This window comes from Bombina bombina, chromosome 10, assembly GCF_027579735.1.
Source record: "Bombina bombina isolate aBomBom1 chromosome 10, aBomBom1.pri, whole genome shotgun sequence".
NCBI lineage: Eukaryota > Metazoa > Chordata > Amphibia > Anura > Bombinatoridae > Bombina > Bombina bombina.
Window position 1 is genome coordinate 25,480,227 of NC_069508.1, and position 19,437 is coordinate 25,499,663.

The 19,437-nt window shown below is 39.7% G+C and overlaps 1 protein-coding gene across 1 annotated transcript in view; it reads left to right on the forward strand.

Annotated features, from left to right (window-relative positions):
* Positions 1-213: 213 nt before the first annotated feature.
* The window catches only part of ALDH9A1 (aldehyde dehydrogenase 9 family member A1), a 28,576-nt gene continuing 9,352 nt past the window's right edge, over positions 214-19,437 (forward strand). The window contains exons 1-8 of the mRNA XM_053693879.1: positions 214-347; positions 4,194-4,382; positions 8,635-8,780; positions 12,407-12,536; positions 14,051-14,185; positions 16,978-17,174; positions 17,882-18,022; positions 18,118-18,306. Coding sequence (XP_053549854.1) covers positions 4,202-4,382; positions 8,635-8,780; positions 12,407-12,536; positions 14,051-14,185; positions 16,978-17,174; positions 17,882-18,022; positions 18,118-18,306 — 1,119 coding nt within the window. The 5' untranslated portion in view covers positions 214-347; positions 4,194-4,201. The remainder of the gene's footprint in view (positions 348-4,193; positions 4,383-8,634; positions 8,781-12,406; positions 12,537-14,050; positions 14,186-16,977; positions 17,175-17,881; positions 18,023-18,117; positions 18,307-19,437) is intronic.

Here is a 19,437-nt window from a genome sequence, read left to right on the forward strand (position 1 = left end):
GACAGGGGAGTAGGGGAAGGGGACAGGCACAGGGCGGGACAGGGGAGTAGGGGACAGGCACAGGGCGGGACAGGGGAGTAGCGGGCAGGCCAAGGGCGGGACAGGGGAGTAGGGGACAGGCACAGGGGAGTAGGGGAAGGGGACAGGCACAGGGCGGGACAGGGGAGTAGCGGGCGGGACAGGGGAGTGGCGGGAAGGAAAGAGGCGGGACAGGGAAGACCCAGTGGTGAGTGTAAAGAGTGAGAAGAGGCGGGACGGGGGAGGGCCGGGGTTTATCTCGATCTCATTTAATGCTGCCGCTCCCTGGTGTTAGTCTCAAGCAGCAGACCAGCAAGAAGTGCGATAAGGTGGGATTGGTTTTATATTTACACTAGATTTAGCACCTGGTCATTATGACCAGGGCAGCTTGTGGTGCTCTGGGGCCACCTGGTCATTATGGCCAGGGCAGCTTGTGGTGCTCTGGGGCCACCTGGTCATTATGACCAGGGCAGCTTGTGGTGCTCTGGGGCCACCTGGTCATTATGACCAGGGCAGCTTGTGGTGCTCTGGGGCCACCTGGTCATTATGGCCAGGGCAGCTTGTGGTGCTCTGGGGCCACCTGGTCATTATGGCCAGGGCAGCTTGTGGTGCTCTGGGGCCACCTGGTCATTATGGCCAGGGCAGCTTGTGGTGCTCTGGGGCCACCTGATCATTATGGCCAGGGCAGCTTGTGGTGCTCTTGCGGCTGCAGGGTGCTCTGTCAGGGCTTGAGGGACAGGAGGCTGTATGGGTTACTCCAACAACGTAAAACTTTAGTGGGTCTCTATTAACGTCCTAAGCTTTTGGTTGCATAACAGATTATAGGCAACAAGCCCCACTGGATATGGGCACCTGGTATCTGAGAGCTCCCCAGGATATGGGCATCAGGTTGCTGGGAGTCCCCTCCTGTATATGGGCATCAGGTTGCTGGGAGTCCCTTCCTGTATATGGGCATCAGGTTGCTGGGAGTCCCCTATAGGATATTGGCATCTGGCCTCTTGGAGCTCCCCTGGATATGGACATCAGGCCTCTGGGAGCCCTCCATGATATGGGTTTCCGGGAGTCCCCACCAGGATATGAGCATTTACCCTTTGCGAGCCCCCCTGCATGGTATAGGCATGAGGGTTTTTGGGTGCCCCCAGGATATGGGCATCAGGTTTCTTGGTGCTCCCTGGGATATGTGCATTATCTTTCTGTGATGGAGGCTGTATTTGGTGCCTACAGGCAACTGGGCTGTAAATTCAGCCATGCAGATTATAGGGAACAACCCATCCGTATATGGGTTTTAGGTCTCTTGAAGTCCCCTCCCAAGATATGGGTACTAAGTCTCTGTTGGTTGTCCTGCCCCCCCCCCCCCCCCCGGATATGGGCATTAGGTCTCTGGAAGCTGCCCCAAGATATGGGCATTATGTCTCTTAAGTTCAAGTTCCTGGTCTCTGGGAGCCCCACCGAGGATATGGGCATCAGGTCTTTTGGGACCCCTCTCCTAGGATATGGACATCCAGGTATTTTTGAGCCCCCCCCCCCCAGGATATGGACATCAGGTTTCTGGAGCCACATATAATGGGTGTTGTGTTGTAATACTGTGCAGCAGTGTTTCTCAACTGTGGTCCCCAAGTACCCCCAACAGGTTTTTGTTATAGCTGAACCAGTGCACAGGGGAAGTAATCAGTTGAGCAGTAACCATGGTTACTAACCTGCTCTCACACATAAACTGATTATTTCACCTGTGCACTAGTTCAGCTATAACGAAAACCTGGCATTTTGGGGGTACTTGAGGATTGAGAAATGCTGCTGTGTTTTAAGTGGCGTATGATTTGTTTTTCTATAAAGTGTTATTGGGAGTAGGGGTGTAATGTGACCTAGGGCAGCTCATTTTGAGAGGTGGTTATATAGCATTATGCCTTCCCATTGATATTCTCTCCAAATGTCTTCTATTTATAAGCAACTGGTTGTTTAGTGTGGATTTCTTCATACATCCCTGGCCTGTGGTTGGGAGACACAAGCTAAAATTGTTTTGGGGGCGGGGAAACAGATTTCCCAGGGCCTAGAGCAGCACAAACACTAAATACACCAATGTCAGGAAGATAGAAAGATTTAGAAATGGGAAGTTGTGTTTTTTTTTATCTATCTTTGAAAAATCAATGTCCTTTACATCAAAGGGTCATGAAACAAAAATAATTTCCTTCATGATTTAGATAAATGATGAATTTTAAAACAACTTTCCAAATCACTTCTGTTATCAATTTTGCTTCATTCACTTGGTATCTTTTTTTTTTAAAAGCAGGGATGTATGCTTAGGAGCCAGCCCATTTCTGGAGCACTATATGGCAGTAGTTTGCAAGAATGTTATTCATTTGCAAGAGCACTAGATGTCAGTACTATTTCCTGCCATTTAGTGCTCCAGATGCAACCTAGTATATCTTCAACACAGAATATCATCACGGGAACTAAGCAAATTTGATAATAGAAGTATTTTTTTTTTTAATAGTTTGTTCTGTCTGAATCACAAAACAATTGTTTGGTTTTTTTTTAAACTTTCAATATTGTTAAGTAAGGTTTGTAGTGAGCTACAATTACCAGCCCTACAGGGTGACTGTACTATTTAAATTATGCACCAAGCCAAAATCTCTCATGCAAAATATAATGCTAAACACATTTCTACTCTACCCTCCTACATTTACATTCTTGCATGTTTCAGTTAATAGTTTATCATTTATTAATGTTCCCCAGCTTTAGCAATGTGTGCCATGGTATTTGATCTAAACTATTGCAACATTTATTTAACCTCACTCATTGCCAGTGCACTAAAAAAAATACTGGTTCTGCAAAATGTTACAAGCTGTATGTATTAACCAATAGAATCGTTTTGGAAAACAGATTTATCTCTTCTGATCAGTCGATCTAAAATGACTTTAAATTAAAAAGTTAGTGCAATGCAACAAGAGGCAACTATTCCTTAAAGGGATAGTAGAGAATAAATTAAACTTTTATGGATCAGATATAGGGCCCTAAGCATTATATTGTAATGTTTCTTTCATTCACAGCCCAAACTCTGCATAGCTAAAAATTGCTTACTGAGCAAACTCTCAGGACTGATGAGACTTTTTTTTTATTTTTTTTTGATAATCTCACCAGAAATGAGCTCTTTAGATCGCTGGGCCCAGAGTGTGCAATTTCCAAATTATTTCTTACATCAGATTAGCTTTGTTCTTTTGGTATTCTTTGAGTAAACACAGGTAGGCTGAGAGGAGCTCAGGAGTGTGCACGTGTCTTTAGCACTAGCAACTGTTTTTGCAACTATTTAACATTGCTACAAACATTGTTGCAAACACTGCTGTCAGTGTACTAAATATGTGCACACTCCTGAAGCTCTTATAAGCCTACATAGGTTTACTCTTCAACAAAGGATACCAAGGGTAGAAAGCAAATTTTAAAACAGAAGTAAATTGGAAAATTTCTTAAAATGGTATGCTTTATTATAATCAGTTTGTGCAATTAAAGGGACATGGAATTGGCATATTATTGCATCAACCATATTCTATAGCAAATTATTTGAATTTGCACTTAGCAGAGATTTAAAACTGATAGGTTGCACTTTCATATGCTGTAGACAAATGGCTGTAGCCTTCTGATATCAATGGTGATTGCTAAACTGTCAAACTCAAGTCTCTCACAAACATAACGGCAAGAAATCTAGAACACTATCACTGTGTGGGACATCCCAATGCTGAGTAACTAGTCCATATTATGAATGGGCAGGTTCACGTTCAAAATGGAGTTAAACAACTCTTCTGGTGTGTATGTATTTGTTTTCTTCAGCCAGTAAGCAATGGATATGAATGATCAGCTGTGCACACATTTCCTGTTAATTGTAGTAACATTATTTTAAACTTCTCTAATGGTCATTGATGGGTAAATAAAAATATAGGGTTCTCCATTCTTCGATGCAATTTGTATGACTGGATATTGACGCTGAAAATGTTACATTATGGATTTTCTTTTTTGTTATCCTGAAAATCTTAATAAAAAATATATTTAAAAAACAAACAATGTTAATGTATTTTCCTTCAACTGTTATTGTCTGAAAAGACAGATGATTTTGACTTGGGAGGTGCGTTTTGAGTCTAAAGGGACAAATTAGTCTATGTAAGAATTTGTTACTTTATCCACAGATCAGTGAATGAGACTTCAGAGAATTGGGCCTCTTGTGCATCTGTTGCTCCCTAAAATTAGATTCATCATGAGCCGCTCCATCAGCACAGGAACCTTCCAAAACACTCTCCCTCTCAACTACCGTGGGGGGAGTAGGACACAGCCTGTAGACACCGTAGGACAGGAACAGGCCTATGAGCCGTCTACAGGTGAGTGGGATATACACTGTACAGACTGATAGGAACATGCTTTATATGGACAGTTTACTCAAAATCTATCCCTTTAAGTTTGTTCCCAATGATCCACTTTACCTGCTGGAGTGTATTATATTGTTTACAGGTAGCTCCTTTAGCCTTATATTGGCATTTGAAATGGTTGATTTAGCCTGTGGTATCGCCACCTATTCTGAAAGTTTTTGGCCTTAGGGCCAAACTATAAATAAGCTGTGTAAACACAACCAGCAGAAGAAATTACACTCCCTGTGGGTTGTAGAAGAGATAAGGCAATAAAATGTTAATTTTCCATTGTTCTCTCCAAGTATTGGGGATTGGTTTATGGACAGATATTAGATAAAAAGCAGGTATATGTACACAATGTGATAAAGTAATGAAATCTGATTGTATCTACAGATATAAGAGACACATGTATATGTACACAGTGTGATACAGTAATGAGATCCGATTATACCTACAGATATAAGATAAAGACACATGTATATGTACACAATGTGATACAGTAATGAGATCTGATTATACCTACAGATATAAGATAAAGAAGCAGGTATATGTACACAATATGATACAGTAATGAGATCTGATTGTACCTACAGATACATGTATATGTACACAATGTGATACAGTAATGAGATCTGATTATACCTACAGATATAAGATACAGACACATGTATATGTACACAATATGATACAGTAATGAGATCTGATTGTACCTACAGATATAAGATACAGATACATGTATATGTACACAATGTGATACAGTAATGAGATCTGATTATACCTACAGATATAAGATACCGACACATGTATATGTACACAATGTGATACAGTAATGAGATCTGATTATACCTACAGATATAAGATAAAGAAGCAGGTATATGTACACAATGTGATAAAGTAATGAGATCTGATTATACCTACAGATATAAGATACAGACACATGTATATGTACACAATATGATACAGTAATGAGATCTGATTGTACCTACAGATACATGTATATGTACACAATGTGATAAAGTAATGAGATCTGATTATACCTACAGATATAAGATACAGACACATGTATATGTACACAATATGATACAGTAATGAGATCTGATTGTACCTACATATACATGTATATGTACACAATGTGATACAGTAATGAGATCTGATTGTACCTACAGATATAAGATACAGATACATGTATATGTACACAATGTGATACAGTAATGAGATCTGATTATACCTACAGATATAAGATACCGACACATGTATATGTACACAATGTGATACAGTAATGAGATCTGATTGTACCTACAGATATAAGATACCGACACATGTATATGTACACAATGTGATACAGTAATGAGATCTGTTTATACCTACAGATATAAGATAAAGAAGCAGGTATATGTACACAATGTGATACAGTAATGAGATCTGATTATACCTACAGATATAAGATACAGGCACATGTATATGAACACTATGTGATACAGTAATGAGATCTGATTATACCTACAGATATAAGATAAAGACACATGTATATGTACACAGTGTGATACAGTAATGAGATCTGATTATACCTACAGATATAAGATAAAGACACATGTATATGTACACAATGTGATACAGTAATGAGATCTGATTATACCTACATATATAAGATAGACACATGATGTATATGTACACAATGTGATACAGTAATGAGATCTGAATATACCTACAGATATAAGATAAAGAAGCAGGTATTTGTGTACAATGTGATACGGTAATGAGATCTGATTATACCTAAAAGCTCAACCCATTTTATTAGGTTGTGGCTTCAAAACACACTAATACACAAACCTTAAAGGACCAGTAAACACATTAGATTTGCATAATCAACAAATGCAAGATAACAAGATAATGCAATAGAACTTAGTCTGAACTTCAAATGAGTAGTAGATTTTTTTTATAACAAATTTCAGTTATGTATATTTCCACTCCCCTTGTACCATGTGATAGCAATCAGCCAATCACAAATGCATATGCGTATAGTCTGTGAATTCTTGCACATGCTCACTAGGATCTGGTGACTCAAAAATTGTAAATATAAAAGACTGTGCACATTTTTTTTTTTTTTTTTAATGGAAGTAAATTGGAAAATTGTTTAAAATTACATGCTGTATCTGAATCATGACAATTTAATTTAACCTGAGTGTCCCTTTAAATAGCATATTCTCATACATTTTATTCTCTGCAACTGGTAAAAAAGTAATTGGCAACACATTAAGGGAAAAACAATTTTACAGTATACTGTCCCTTTAAATAGGAATGATGGAGTTAAAGAAATGGAATTCCAGAAATGATGTACATGGATAGATATAGACAGAATAACCTATATAATTAGAAGTCAGTGTTTAGGTGCAATCTGGGATGTGTTGTGTTTGCCAAAATGTGAAAGACCCTAACAATAATTAACCATAGGTACTTTCTAGAGAAATAAGTACCCACTAAATGTGCAGTTTATATCAGTGCTGAAACAAAGGGGTTAAAAAGCAGGATAACTGCTGTCCTTGTGTGCAGACAAATTTCAGACTGCAAGTTGATCTTCTGCCATAGAACTTGTGCAATTGCTGGCACGCACTCTGCATACATTGTGCACACTGGCTACATTAATCTTTTTCTGGGGCCCCAATGGGAGGTTCTGTGTGATCAGAGAAAATCCAGAGAGCAGTTAGGGCTGTAGTTACCAGGTGAAAAAGTTTAGTTAATGAATTCCAAACTCCTCTGGGTAAAGTCTGCTTAACGGTCATAGAACAGTGTAAGATTGGTGTCACTGTAGCCTTGAAATATGTATATTGCTCTGCATTGGACCTGGAATTAAAGGGACAGTATACACTCATTTTTCATATAACTGCATGTAATAGACACTACTATAAAAGAATAAGATGTGTTTAAAAACTTACTTAGAAGCTGTCAGTTTAGCTCTGTTGAAAAGGTAGCTGGAAAGCCCACTGCAAGTGGGGAAATAAGACCCCCCCCTTCTTTTGCATATGAAAAGACCCTTTACACAAACAGGAGCAAGCTGGAGAAGGTAGCTGACGGTATTCTCATAACACTTTGGGGCTTGGTTAGGAGTCTGGAAATCAGAGCAATGTTATTTAAAAATCAAAACTATACATTTAAAAAACAAAAAAAACTTTATGGGCTATATAAATAGATCATCTACAAAACATTTATGCAAAGAAAAAATGAGTGTATAATGTCCCTTTAAGGCTTGTCCTGCACTCTCTAGAAAGGTAAAAAAAAAATTGTACAAATGCCACAGATTGCCCAAACCAGCTGTGTTAGAGCTGTAGCCAAACTTCTTTATAGCTAGATCTGATAAACGTCACCTATTCAGTACTTAAAGGGACAGTAACGTCAATCTTTCATGATTCATATAGAGTTTGTCATTTTAAACAACTTTCCAATTGACGTCTATCTAAATTGCTCTGTTCTCGTGCTATATATTGTTGAAAAGCATATCTAGGTTAGGCTCAGTAATTCTCTTCTGTGAGCTAAATGCTGATTGGTGGCTGCACATGTATTCCTCTTGTCATTGGCTCGCAAGATGTGTTCAGCTCGTGCCCAGTAGTACATTGCTTCTCCTTCAGAAAAGGTTACCAAGAGAACAAAGCAGTTTCTATAATAGAAGTGGGGAAAATTGTTTAAAATTACAAGCTCTGTCTGAATCACAAGTTTTGTTTTTTGATTTAGAATTGACTGCCCTTTTATTCTAATTTTATAGAGGTTTGGAAGAATGAAAAGTTGCGTTGGAATGTTGACCAAGCTGTGCAGTCTTAATTGGAACATATTTGTACGTTTTCCCAATTAAATATAATCGTATCCCTTGTAGATTAAATTAACTACGTCAAATGAGAAAAAGCTATTGTACCTCTGTTTTACACGTATATGAGAGTCGTCTCTATCATTCTTTTGTTGAAAACCAGGGACGTAAGCTCAGGAGCGTGCACATGTTTGGAGTAGTTTTGCAAGAATGTTATTCATGTGCAAGAGCACTAGGGCAGCACTATTTCCTGTCATGTAGTGCACCAGATGCTACCTAGGTATCTCCAACACATGCGAACAAAGCAAAATTGATGATAGATGTAAATTGGACACTTTTTAGAAATGGTTTTGTCTGAATCGCAAAATAACATTTTGGGTTTCCTATCACTTTAAGTAGATCTTGCAGTAATTCCTTGTGTACTTGCAGGTCGGGTGATTGCGACATTCGCCTGCTCAGGAGAAAAGGAGGTGGATCAGGCCATTCAAAGTGCAAAGTCGGCTTTCAAAATATGGAGACAGAAATCTGGCATGGAGCGAGGCCGAGTGCTGTTAGAAGCTGCTCGCATTATCAGAGTATGTTTCAGATTTAAGTCTTACTTCTCTGCACTTCTACATGGGGAGGGGCATGGTAATCCTTGTATGAGCTTGTGGGTCACTTAGCCGTTTGTAGTCTGAGGCCAAAGTCAATCTGCTGTGAAAGACACTAAACACCTAAATTACAACTCCTTGTATTGCTATATAATTACATATCAACCACGTGTAAAGAAATTAATGCCTCAATTGCTGCAAATTGTTTTTTCAGTGGCCAAACTTCACCCCCCCCACCCCACTTGGCTTCTATGACGTGGCTGATCTGGATTTGCTATTTATGTAGCCAAAGCAGTTTTTGGTAACCATGACAGTGGTTAATCTTGTTTTGCAGTTCATTATCTGATCACCTCTGCTTAGGCCAATTATAGACATATGTAGCAGGTTTAGCCTTGAGACGTCTGTACAGTGCCTTTTCAGTTCTATGAATTAGAAAAGCTACAATTTCCAGAATTCAATTAAATGTAAATAACAAAATACTGCAAAGTTGTCTTATCGTCCATAACCGAAAGCTTTATATTGCATATTAAGTTGTTTACTGCCCCTTTAATACCCACAAAAGCCTAGTGTTAGCATGAGAATGAGGTCAGCAATTACTACAGGCTAAATTCCAAGCATGTAAATAATTACAAAATGCCATAAAGTGCTTCTGTAGTCAACAACCAAGGTGCAGGGTTTCAGAAGAACAAATTGTTTGAGGGGAATTTAAAGACCTATTTGCTGGTGTCTATATGTGGGGGGGGGGGGACTATTTAGCACTGCGGAATCTGTTGACACTTTACAAATAACTGATATTAGTAGCAGGGTTCAGCTTGTGAAGTTTGCAGTGTGCACTTAAATTTACTACACATAATTAACCACTTTTGGATTTTACTATAGTGTCCCATGTTAATTTATACTTAGAACTTTACACTCCATACTCTGCTATTTCAGGCTGAGCTTCCCATGGTTGTTACAAAAAGCGCCACCTAGTGTCTTTACTAATACGGTCTTTTGTAACTGCCATAAAACATCATGTGATGTCATTATATTAACAGCCACCTAGTGTCTTTACTAATACTGTCTTTTGTAACTGCCTTACGGCATCATATGATGTCATTATATTGACAGCCACCTAGTGTCTTTACTAATACGGTCTTTTGTAACTGCCTTACGGCATCATATGATGTCATATTAACAGCCACCTAGTGTCTTTACTAATACGGTCTTTTGTAACTACCATACGACATCATGTGATGTCATTATATTGACAGCCACCTAGTGTCTTTACTAATACGGTCTTTTGTAACTACCATACGACATCATATGATGTCATTATATTGACAGCCACCTAGTGTCTTTACTAATACTGTCTTTTGTAACTGCCATATGGCATCATGATGTCATATTAACAGCCACCTAGTGTCTTTACTAATACGGTCTTTTGTAACTGCCTTACGGCATCATATGTCATATTAACAGCCACCTAGTGTCTTTACTAATACTGTCTTTTGTAACTGCCATACGGCATCATGTGATGTCATTATATTAACAGCCACCTAGTGTCTTTACTAATACGGTCTTTTGTAACTGCCATACGGCATCATGTGATGTCATTATATTAACAGCCACCTAGTGTCTTTACTAATACGGTCTTTTGTAACTGCCATACGGCATCATGTGATGTCATTATATTAACAGCCACCTAGTGTCTTTACTAATACGGTCTTTTGTAACTGCCATACGGCATCATGTGATGTCATTATATTAACAGCCACCTAGTGTCTTTACTAATACGGTCTTTTGTAACTGCCATAAAACATCATGTGATGTCATTATATTAACAGCCACCTAGTGTCTTTACTAATAATGTCTTTTGTAACTGCTATACGACATCATGTGATGGGTTTTCTATTAACAGCTTATTCACTCCTTATTACCATCACTAAAGTGTCCTCCACTGGCTTAACCCATATCTTGTGCATTTCTAATGTTGGATATTTGCCAGCAATAAAACAAACGGTGGCACTGAGACGTTATATAAGTTACCTAAATATTATACAGAACCTCTGCTTATCCATATCTATATTTACAGCTTTTTATTTCTTTTTTTCCAGTTACTTTACTCCCCATAATCTGCTGTGGTAATTGGGTTAGCTCTGATACCAACAGGCTAGTTAAACCCCATACTAATGTTCTCCACAGAAAGTGTTACCAGCTGGGTGGCATTATAAAGTAGCCGGGTGAGGGCAGTTCAATACATTGCAATGCTATTACATATTCTGTTTATAAATGTTGCTTAAAGGGATAGTCTAGTCAAAATGTAAACTTATTCAGATAGAGCAGCAACTTTCTAATTTACTCCTATTCATTTTTCTTCGTTCTCTTGGTATCTTTATTTGAAAAAACAAGAATGTAAGCTTAGGAGCCGGCCCATTTTTGGTTCAGAAACTGGGTAGCGCTTGCTGATTGTTGTCTAAATGTAGCCATTCAATCAGCATGCGCTACCCAGGTGCTGAACCAAAATGGGCTGGCTCCTATGCATTACATTCCAGCTTCTTAAACTAAAGATAGCAAGAGAACGAAGAAAAAATGATACTAGGAGTAAATTAGAAAGTTGCTTAAAATTGCTGCACTATCTGAATCATGAACGTTTAATTTTGACTATTCCTTTAAGCTATCCAAAGCGCACATTTATTGTATCATTTAAAATAAACAGATTTTTAATGATTTGTACAACAGCAAAAAAATAGAAGCTACATTTAAGACTTAACATTTTTCTGGGTGGTTAGTAAAATCAGTTCATTAAATAGGTCCTGGAGAGGTTGCTGCATTCTATAGGGAGGTAACTACAGAACCCTAAAATACCCAACACATAAATGGCTGCAGAACCACAATCCCCTTCCCAACTAGGGTGCCATGTTTTCCTGGGTGTGACCGAGGTGGCAACCCTATTCCTAACTGCTACCCCAGTCTGTACAGCTTCAGGCGCTTCCTCCTTCCACCCTCTTCCTTTTCAAGAAGATTCTCCTGCATAACCTTTATTCACAGCCTGCAGCACTGTTTATGTGGCATATGGTTGTGAAAACACTACACCTTATATACTGCCACAGGTAACTGGTCAGTCTGGTTCTAGGACGTGGCTGCTTTTCCATAAGTTGGCACAGATGGTGCTATTGCAGCTTTGTGAACAAGGACTGTTCTGTTTGTCATAACGAGCTGGCACAGAGGCATGGAGCACAGGCTGGCATTTAAAATGATTATAATTTGATGCAGCGTTGGCACATAATTATCACCAATCTGAGTGATGGGTAATTGTGCTTTTATCTGTGTATAACCTTATTGTCTGAGCTCACACAAATAATCTTTACTCCCCCCTCATCTTGGGTGAATGATTTTATTAGGAGACCTCTTCAGATAACCATTTAAACTCCAAATAAAATGTTGAAACCTTAATTTTTTTTTTTTAATGTCATTACTTCTGCAGCTTGAGCTTTTCCAGAGACGTGATTACAAAGGAGATATTCCATGAAATGATGTACCCTGAGTGGCTTCTATAAACGCCATTTTGAACGTCTAGTTTCCAAGTCCCACTAGACTATATAACTAACTGGTTACTAATTTTTCAATAGGAGCGCAGTGAAGAGATTGCTACCATGGAAACCATAAACAATGGAAAGTCTATCTTTGAAGCTCGGGTAGATGTGGAGATCTCGTGGCAGACTCTTGAGTATTATGCCGGACTTGCTGGGACCATGGCAGGTATAAAGGATTCTGGGATGGTCGTTATCTATATGTATGTAATACATATTTGGTATTTCAAAAACACCCTAAAGAAAAAGAAGGGTGTATTCAAATATGTAAACAGGGTAGAGTCCTTAAATATATGCTGAAGTCCAAAGATGGCAGTATGGAAGATGATTCTCCCCCCCCCCCCCCCCCCCCCCCATGCTCCTGTTCTTGTCCATTTAGGCCAAACTAGGAATTGTGTTTTAAAAACAAAGGTAAATGCTAAGCTTGAGGATAAGACCACACACGTCTGAATAAATATTATTTGCATTTAGTACCTTTTGTGTGCACAAGGTACCAGGCTCTGTCTTTTTTTTAAAGGGACGTTTAACAGTAAATACATATTGTGCACCCCCCTAATCATTGGTGCTGCCATTTTGGGTTACACTGCAGGTGTCTGAAGGAGACTCGTTGCACATGTACAAACAGGTCACCACTTGAATTCAGTGAAAGAGATTCCAACGTGGCGGAACTCATGACTAAAGGGAGGCGGGGAATAACCTAAATGCTATTCAAAATGCGTTTTTTTTTTTTTTTTTTTTTTTTTTAATGCCCCTTTTAAATCTAAACAAACTAAGGTGTGTGTGATAACGTTAGTTTAACCTAAAGTGACACAAAACTCAAATCATATGATGTTGGTGTAATAACTTTATGTTCATAGGATTTAAGACCTTAACTTGTATGGCTGTTTTTTCATTGGCTGACAGGAGCAGGTCCCTGACTTTATAATAAATGACAAATCTGATCTCTTTAGTAAATATCCAGCTAGTTTTTACCTAGTGCCAATGAAAAACATTCTTAAAGGGACACTGAACCCAAATTTTTTTCTTTCATGATTCAGATAGAGCATGTAATTTTAAGCCATTTTCTAATTTATTCATATTATCAATTTTTCTCTTTAATTTAAAAAGAAGACATCTAAGCTTTTTTTTTTTTTTTTTTTTTTTTTTTTTTTAGTTCAGTACTCTGGACAGCACTTTTTTATTGGTGGATGAGTTTATCCACCAATCGCAAAGAACAACCCAGGTTTATCACCAAAAATGGGCCGGCATCTAAACTTACATTCTTGCATTTCAAATAAAGATACCAAGAGAATGAAGAAAATTTGATAATAGGAGTAAATTAGAAAGTTGCTTAAAATTCCATGCTCTATCTAAATCGCGAAAGAAAAAATTTGGGTACAGTGTCCCTTTTAAGATGAAGGACAAACACTTTTGTAATATAAAGCCACCAAATGATGGATCAGCTGAATGAGACAGTCACAATAAGTGTCAGACAGCCTTGTACTCATCAGTTAAATTCTTCTACCAAATCTGCCCACATTGCTCCAATCTATAGTAAATAAATACACTTTCTGTGCTGGCAACAGGCTTAGTAAAGTTACCTGTTGGATGTAAAACGGCAACAACAAAAGAGCGCCCCCTAGTGTAGCCAATCACTGTTGGATGTGTAGAATTACTGCTCCCTCATTGTCCTCCTTCCCACAGGTCAGCATGTTCAGCTGCCTGGCGGATCGTTTGGCTACACAAGGAGGGAACCCCTGGGAGTCTGTGTTGGAATTGGTGCCTGGAATTATCCCTTCCAGATCGCATGCTGGAAATGTGGCCCTGCCCTGGCTTGCGGTAAGTCCAGTCTGAAAAAAACATGTAACAACTTTATGTACAGTTTATCAGAAGTTGTTAGAACCTCACTTTTTGCATTACTGACCAGGGATAACTGTGCATAATGCCTTCATAGTGTTAAACACATAGGTAATGTCTTGACCATGAGCTGCCAATCAGGGATGGTAATCACTAGGTTGTGTATAGTGTTATTCATAAGGTAAACGGGCTGAAAAGTGGCTGCGTTTTGTGGCATTTGGCAGCCATTTTATATATGGGGAAAAATGCAACACAAATTTCCTGGATTTGCAGATATCAGTGTTGCCTTTTCTTCCTTGTAAATATAGCTCCACAAACCGCAGAATGCCGCAGACATTTTCTGGCTTTGTTTACCTAACAGAAGTTGCAGCAATATAGGGCTCTATTTATCAAGCCTTCACCTCCCTATGACTGTAGGTTTTCACAAGAGAACCTGCAGTCAGTATTTATCACAGAAGAACTTACAGTCAGTATTTATCACAGAAGAACCTGCAGTCAGTATTTATCACCAGGAGAACCTGCAGTCAGTATTTATCACCAGGAGAACCTGCAGTCAGTATTTATCACCAGGAGAACCTGCAGTCAGTATTTATCACCAGGAGAACCTGCAGTCAGTATTTATCACCAGGAGAACCTGCAGTCAGTATGTATCACCAGGAGAACCTGCAGTCGGTATTTATCACCAGGAGAACCTGCAGTCAGTATTTATCACAAGAGAACCTGCAGTCAGTATGTATCACCAGGAGAACCTGCAGTCAGTATGTATCACCAGGAGAACCTGCAGTCAGTATGTATCACCAGGAGAACCTGCAGTCAGTATTTATCACCAGGAGAACCTGCAGTCGGTATTTATCACAAGAGAACCTGCAGTCGGTATTTATCTCCAGGAGAACCTGCAGTCGGTATTTATCTCCAGGAGAACCTGCAGTCGGTATTTATCTCCAGGAGAACCTGCAGTCGGTATTTATCTCCAGGGGAACCTGCAGTCGGTATTTATCTCCAGGGGAACCTGCAGTCGGTATTTATCTCCAGGGGAACCTGCAGTCGGTATTTATCTCCAGGAGAACCTGCAGTCGGTATTTATCACAAGAGAACCTGCAGTCGGTATTTATCTCCAGGAGAACCTGCAGTCGGTATTTATCTCCAGGGGAACCTGCAGTCGGTATTTATCTCCAGGGGAACCTGCAGTCGGTATTTATCTCCAGGGGAACCTGCAGTCGGTATTTATCTCCAGGGGAACCTGCAGTCGGTATTTATCTCCAGGGGAACCTGCAGTCGGTATTTATCTCCAGGGGAACCTGCAGTCGGTATTTATCAAGCAGCCGTCATCAGACCACTGCTTCCTAACCTCTGCCCGCTCGATCAGGGAGATTGACAGCTCCTGCCCGCGGATGATTGGCTGTGCGCGGGCAGGATGCAGAGTTGCAAACAAGCACAAAATAGCGCTCTTGTGCAATGCAGAAGTCCGCCAATGGAATTCTGCCAGAGGCGGCTGTGGCAGACAGGGGCGCATGTGTACACTACTGACGCTTGATAAATCGAACCCTAAGTGCTGCAGACATGTACATGTACCTGAACTTGCCTTGCTGCGTTTCATTAAAGGACCAAGATATCAAAGAAAATTTGAAAGTAGTTTGAAATCTTATTCTCTATCTGAATCATGAGAGGGGGATATATATATTTTATATTATTGTCCGCCACCTCAGAGCAGGCAAATGAGTTGAGGGGCAAGGGTCTTAAGACTGCTGCTTCTTACCCTTTTTGTTTCCGATGAGCCTGAAGGTCATTTTCAGATTTGCGAATAAACTACATTTATTAATCTGCTACTGAAGAGCATTTCTGCGCAATAACCAGAGCAGGCGGTTTTATACTTGTATTATTGCAGGTTATAGTGGTGGAATCTGAACTGCTCAAATATTCAGCCAACTCGGGAAATGCTGCAAATACAATCGTAACGTCTTCTGGTTATAAAAGTAGCTTGTTTGTAATTTCTGAATTTGAGAAATAAGTGTTAGATTTGCATTTCCTATTCTATCCCCTTTACTTGTACGTTGTCTGTGTGTTCTGTTTAATCTCAGGAGTATGTGTCTGTCCTCAGCAACATTTGAGCTTCAGAAATGTTATTGTAAAAGAAATATAGATCTCCTGTGTTGGTGTCCTCCCTTTACTGTGTTAAAGGGACATTCTGTTTATTACTGACCTACCTAAATGCACATAACCCCCACCAATCCGTTAAACACATAGATAAAACCCTCATCTATAGCCACGAGCATTGCAGCTGATGACTGTCGGGTAAATGCTGCATCTGATTGGCTGACCAGCAGGAGCTACAGCGCTTCCTGGCTCCCACAATAGAAGCACATTACTGTCTCTAGTTAACAGATAAGAGCCTACCATGTTTGGACTAGAGTATACCTTAATTGTCACAATCTCAGGTGCTTTCTATTTCAATCTGTGTAGCGGAGACTGCAGCTGTAAAAGTGTGACTCGAAAGTTGGTGGTTTGGCTAAATTCATCTGGGAAATCCTACAGAAATCTGTCCACACAGGCAACCTAAGCTGTTATTGCGTATTTAAATGGTGCCAAAAGTGTACCTATGCTCCAACTTTATGCACACCAAGCCCATTAGTGCTCCATGTTTGTTATTGTAACATTGTCTACACATAATTCTGAATCCTTTCAGTTTATTTGTATCACCTTCACAGGGCTAAGAGTGGCCACGTGATGAAAAATATTTGCCCGTTTGAGTGTGACACTTCTGTTTTTTCTCGCAGGTAATGCGATGGTGTACAAGCCCTCTCCCTTCACCCCAATAACGGTGGTCCTGCTAGCGGAGATCTTCAAAGAGGCCGGTGCTCCCCCAGGGCTATTTAATGTGGTGCAGGGGGGAGCAACCACAGGGGAGTTCCTCTGCAAACATCCAGATGTTGCCAAAGTCTCCTTTACTGGCAGTGTCCCTACAGGGTCCAAGGTGACGTCACTTGCTTTAGTTACTGTCTGATGGGACACTCAATACTGCACCACTCAGAATATTAGCATCTGCACCCAACTGAGAAAACTAAATTATGATCCCTTTTATAGTGAGAAAATTATATGCTCTCATTCAAACAGCGTGTCATGTTATCACTATTGAATCTGTAAATCTAGGTATGTAACCCCATACATAGGTAATGCACGGTTTAGGAGCCACTGAACTAGTGGGTCAGCCTAAATAAAGTTGTTGCTTGGGCAAGCCAATGTAACTCAGTGATCCAGTCTTTCTCCCGTCTAAGCATTAATGGGGAAGAGTTCCATTATCTATATTAGATAGCTGAACAGCTCGTCAAGCACTTTGAATAAGCTCTTCATTATCACATTTCAATTAAAAAAAAAACAACTGACATCACGCTTGTTATGTGAGAAAGAAGGGGATAGTTGCAGAGCAGGTGACCCAGAAAGGCCAAAACTATGGGGGGGGGGGGTGTAGCATTTGAAAATCAGGACACTATTAGAGCTAGTTTTGTTTACTCAAAGGCCCTTTTGTCAAACCTCTAGGTTGAATAAACAAAATAAGCAGACAATAAATAATTGTACAGACTTTATATCCACCTGCTGCTAAAATGGATTAGAAACTACAAACAGTCCTACTCTAAAGCTACCAGACTGTACCAAACTAAAGCCATTGTCCTTTTTCTCCAGATCATGGAGATGGCCTCAAAAGGCATTAAACCGGTAACCTTGGAGCTGGGGGGGAAGTCTCCACTTATTATCTTTTCTGACAGCAACCTTGAGAATGCTGTGAACGGAGCTATGATGGCAAACTTCCTCTCTCAGGGACAGGTACGTGCGCAGTCTGCAGGACCATGCTTGAGTCTATCCTTCTCATTTTGTTGCTTGTTTAAATGATTTAATAAGTCTCTCCTTGCTCTGACTAGGTTTGCTGCAATGGTACCCGCGTATTTGTTGAGCGAAACATCTTGGACAAGTTCACTGAAGAGGTGGTGAAACGGGCAAAGAAAATCAAAATTGGAGACCCTCTGTTGGAGAATACTAGGATGGGACCACTTATCAACCGACCCCATCTGGAGAAAGTCCTTGGTTTCCTGAAGTCTGCTCGGGAGCAGGTACACAGAGGGTTATCCAAACCTTGTGCTAAAGTATTATGTAAATTGGTCAAAACATGCAATTTACCTGATCTTCCTGTTTTTAAGCAAAATACTCACTGGCTTTATCATTTCAAGATTTTATTAAAGGGACATTATACACCAATTTTCATAACTCTATGTAATACACTACTATAAAGAATAATATGCACAGATACTGATAAAAATCCGGGATTAAACCGTTTAAAACTTACGTAGAAGTTTCTAGTTTAGCTCTGTTTAAAAGGTAACTGGAACACCCACTGCAAGTGGGAAATGGCAGACACCCCCACTCCCCCTGCATATGAAAAGACCCTTTACACAAACGGGAGCAAGCTGGAGTAGGTATACATAAGTATTTTCCTAAAACTTTGGGGCTTGGCTAGGAGTCTGAAAATAAGAGCAATATTTAAAGATAAGCAACACTATACATTTAAAAAAAAAACAAAAAAAAAACTTTATGGGCTATATAAATCTGCTAAACATTTATGCAAAGAAAGTGTATAATGTCCCTTTTAAATGTGACTATGGTAAATCTTTGTAGAGCTGAGAATGACAGAGACCACTTTAACATCTCTGCTTCATTATAGGGGCTTCTTAAATTGCCTTATTTTTGACAAAAGGGATGTCCTGTATGAAGAGAAGACATTCATATATTTTTTTTTTTTTTTTCTCTTCACTGTGCTTTAGCACCCTTAGTCTGGCATAGAGCATCCTAGCTGTTTGGCGGTACTGAAGTCATATTCCCTTCTTGAATTGGATCACAGGCTAGAGGGGGTTAAGCCCTGGTGGGAAGGGGTTAAATGGCCTGTAATAGTGAAACAATGACCTACTCTAATTTGTTACAGCATGCGTCTATGGATGCTGGATTAGCCATTCTCTGCTGAACTTTAGCAGTTTTTGAATCCCACAAAGGGATTAAAAACATAGTTAAAGGGGCATAAAATCCCAAATTTCTTTCATGATTCAGATGGAACATTTTAAACCACTTTCCAATTTACTATTTTCAAATGTTTGTTTTCTTGTTATCCTTTGAAAAGCAGGGATGTAAGTTCAGGAGTGTTTTGCAACAATGTTGTACCTTACCAAGAACACTAGATGGCAGCACTATTT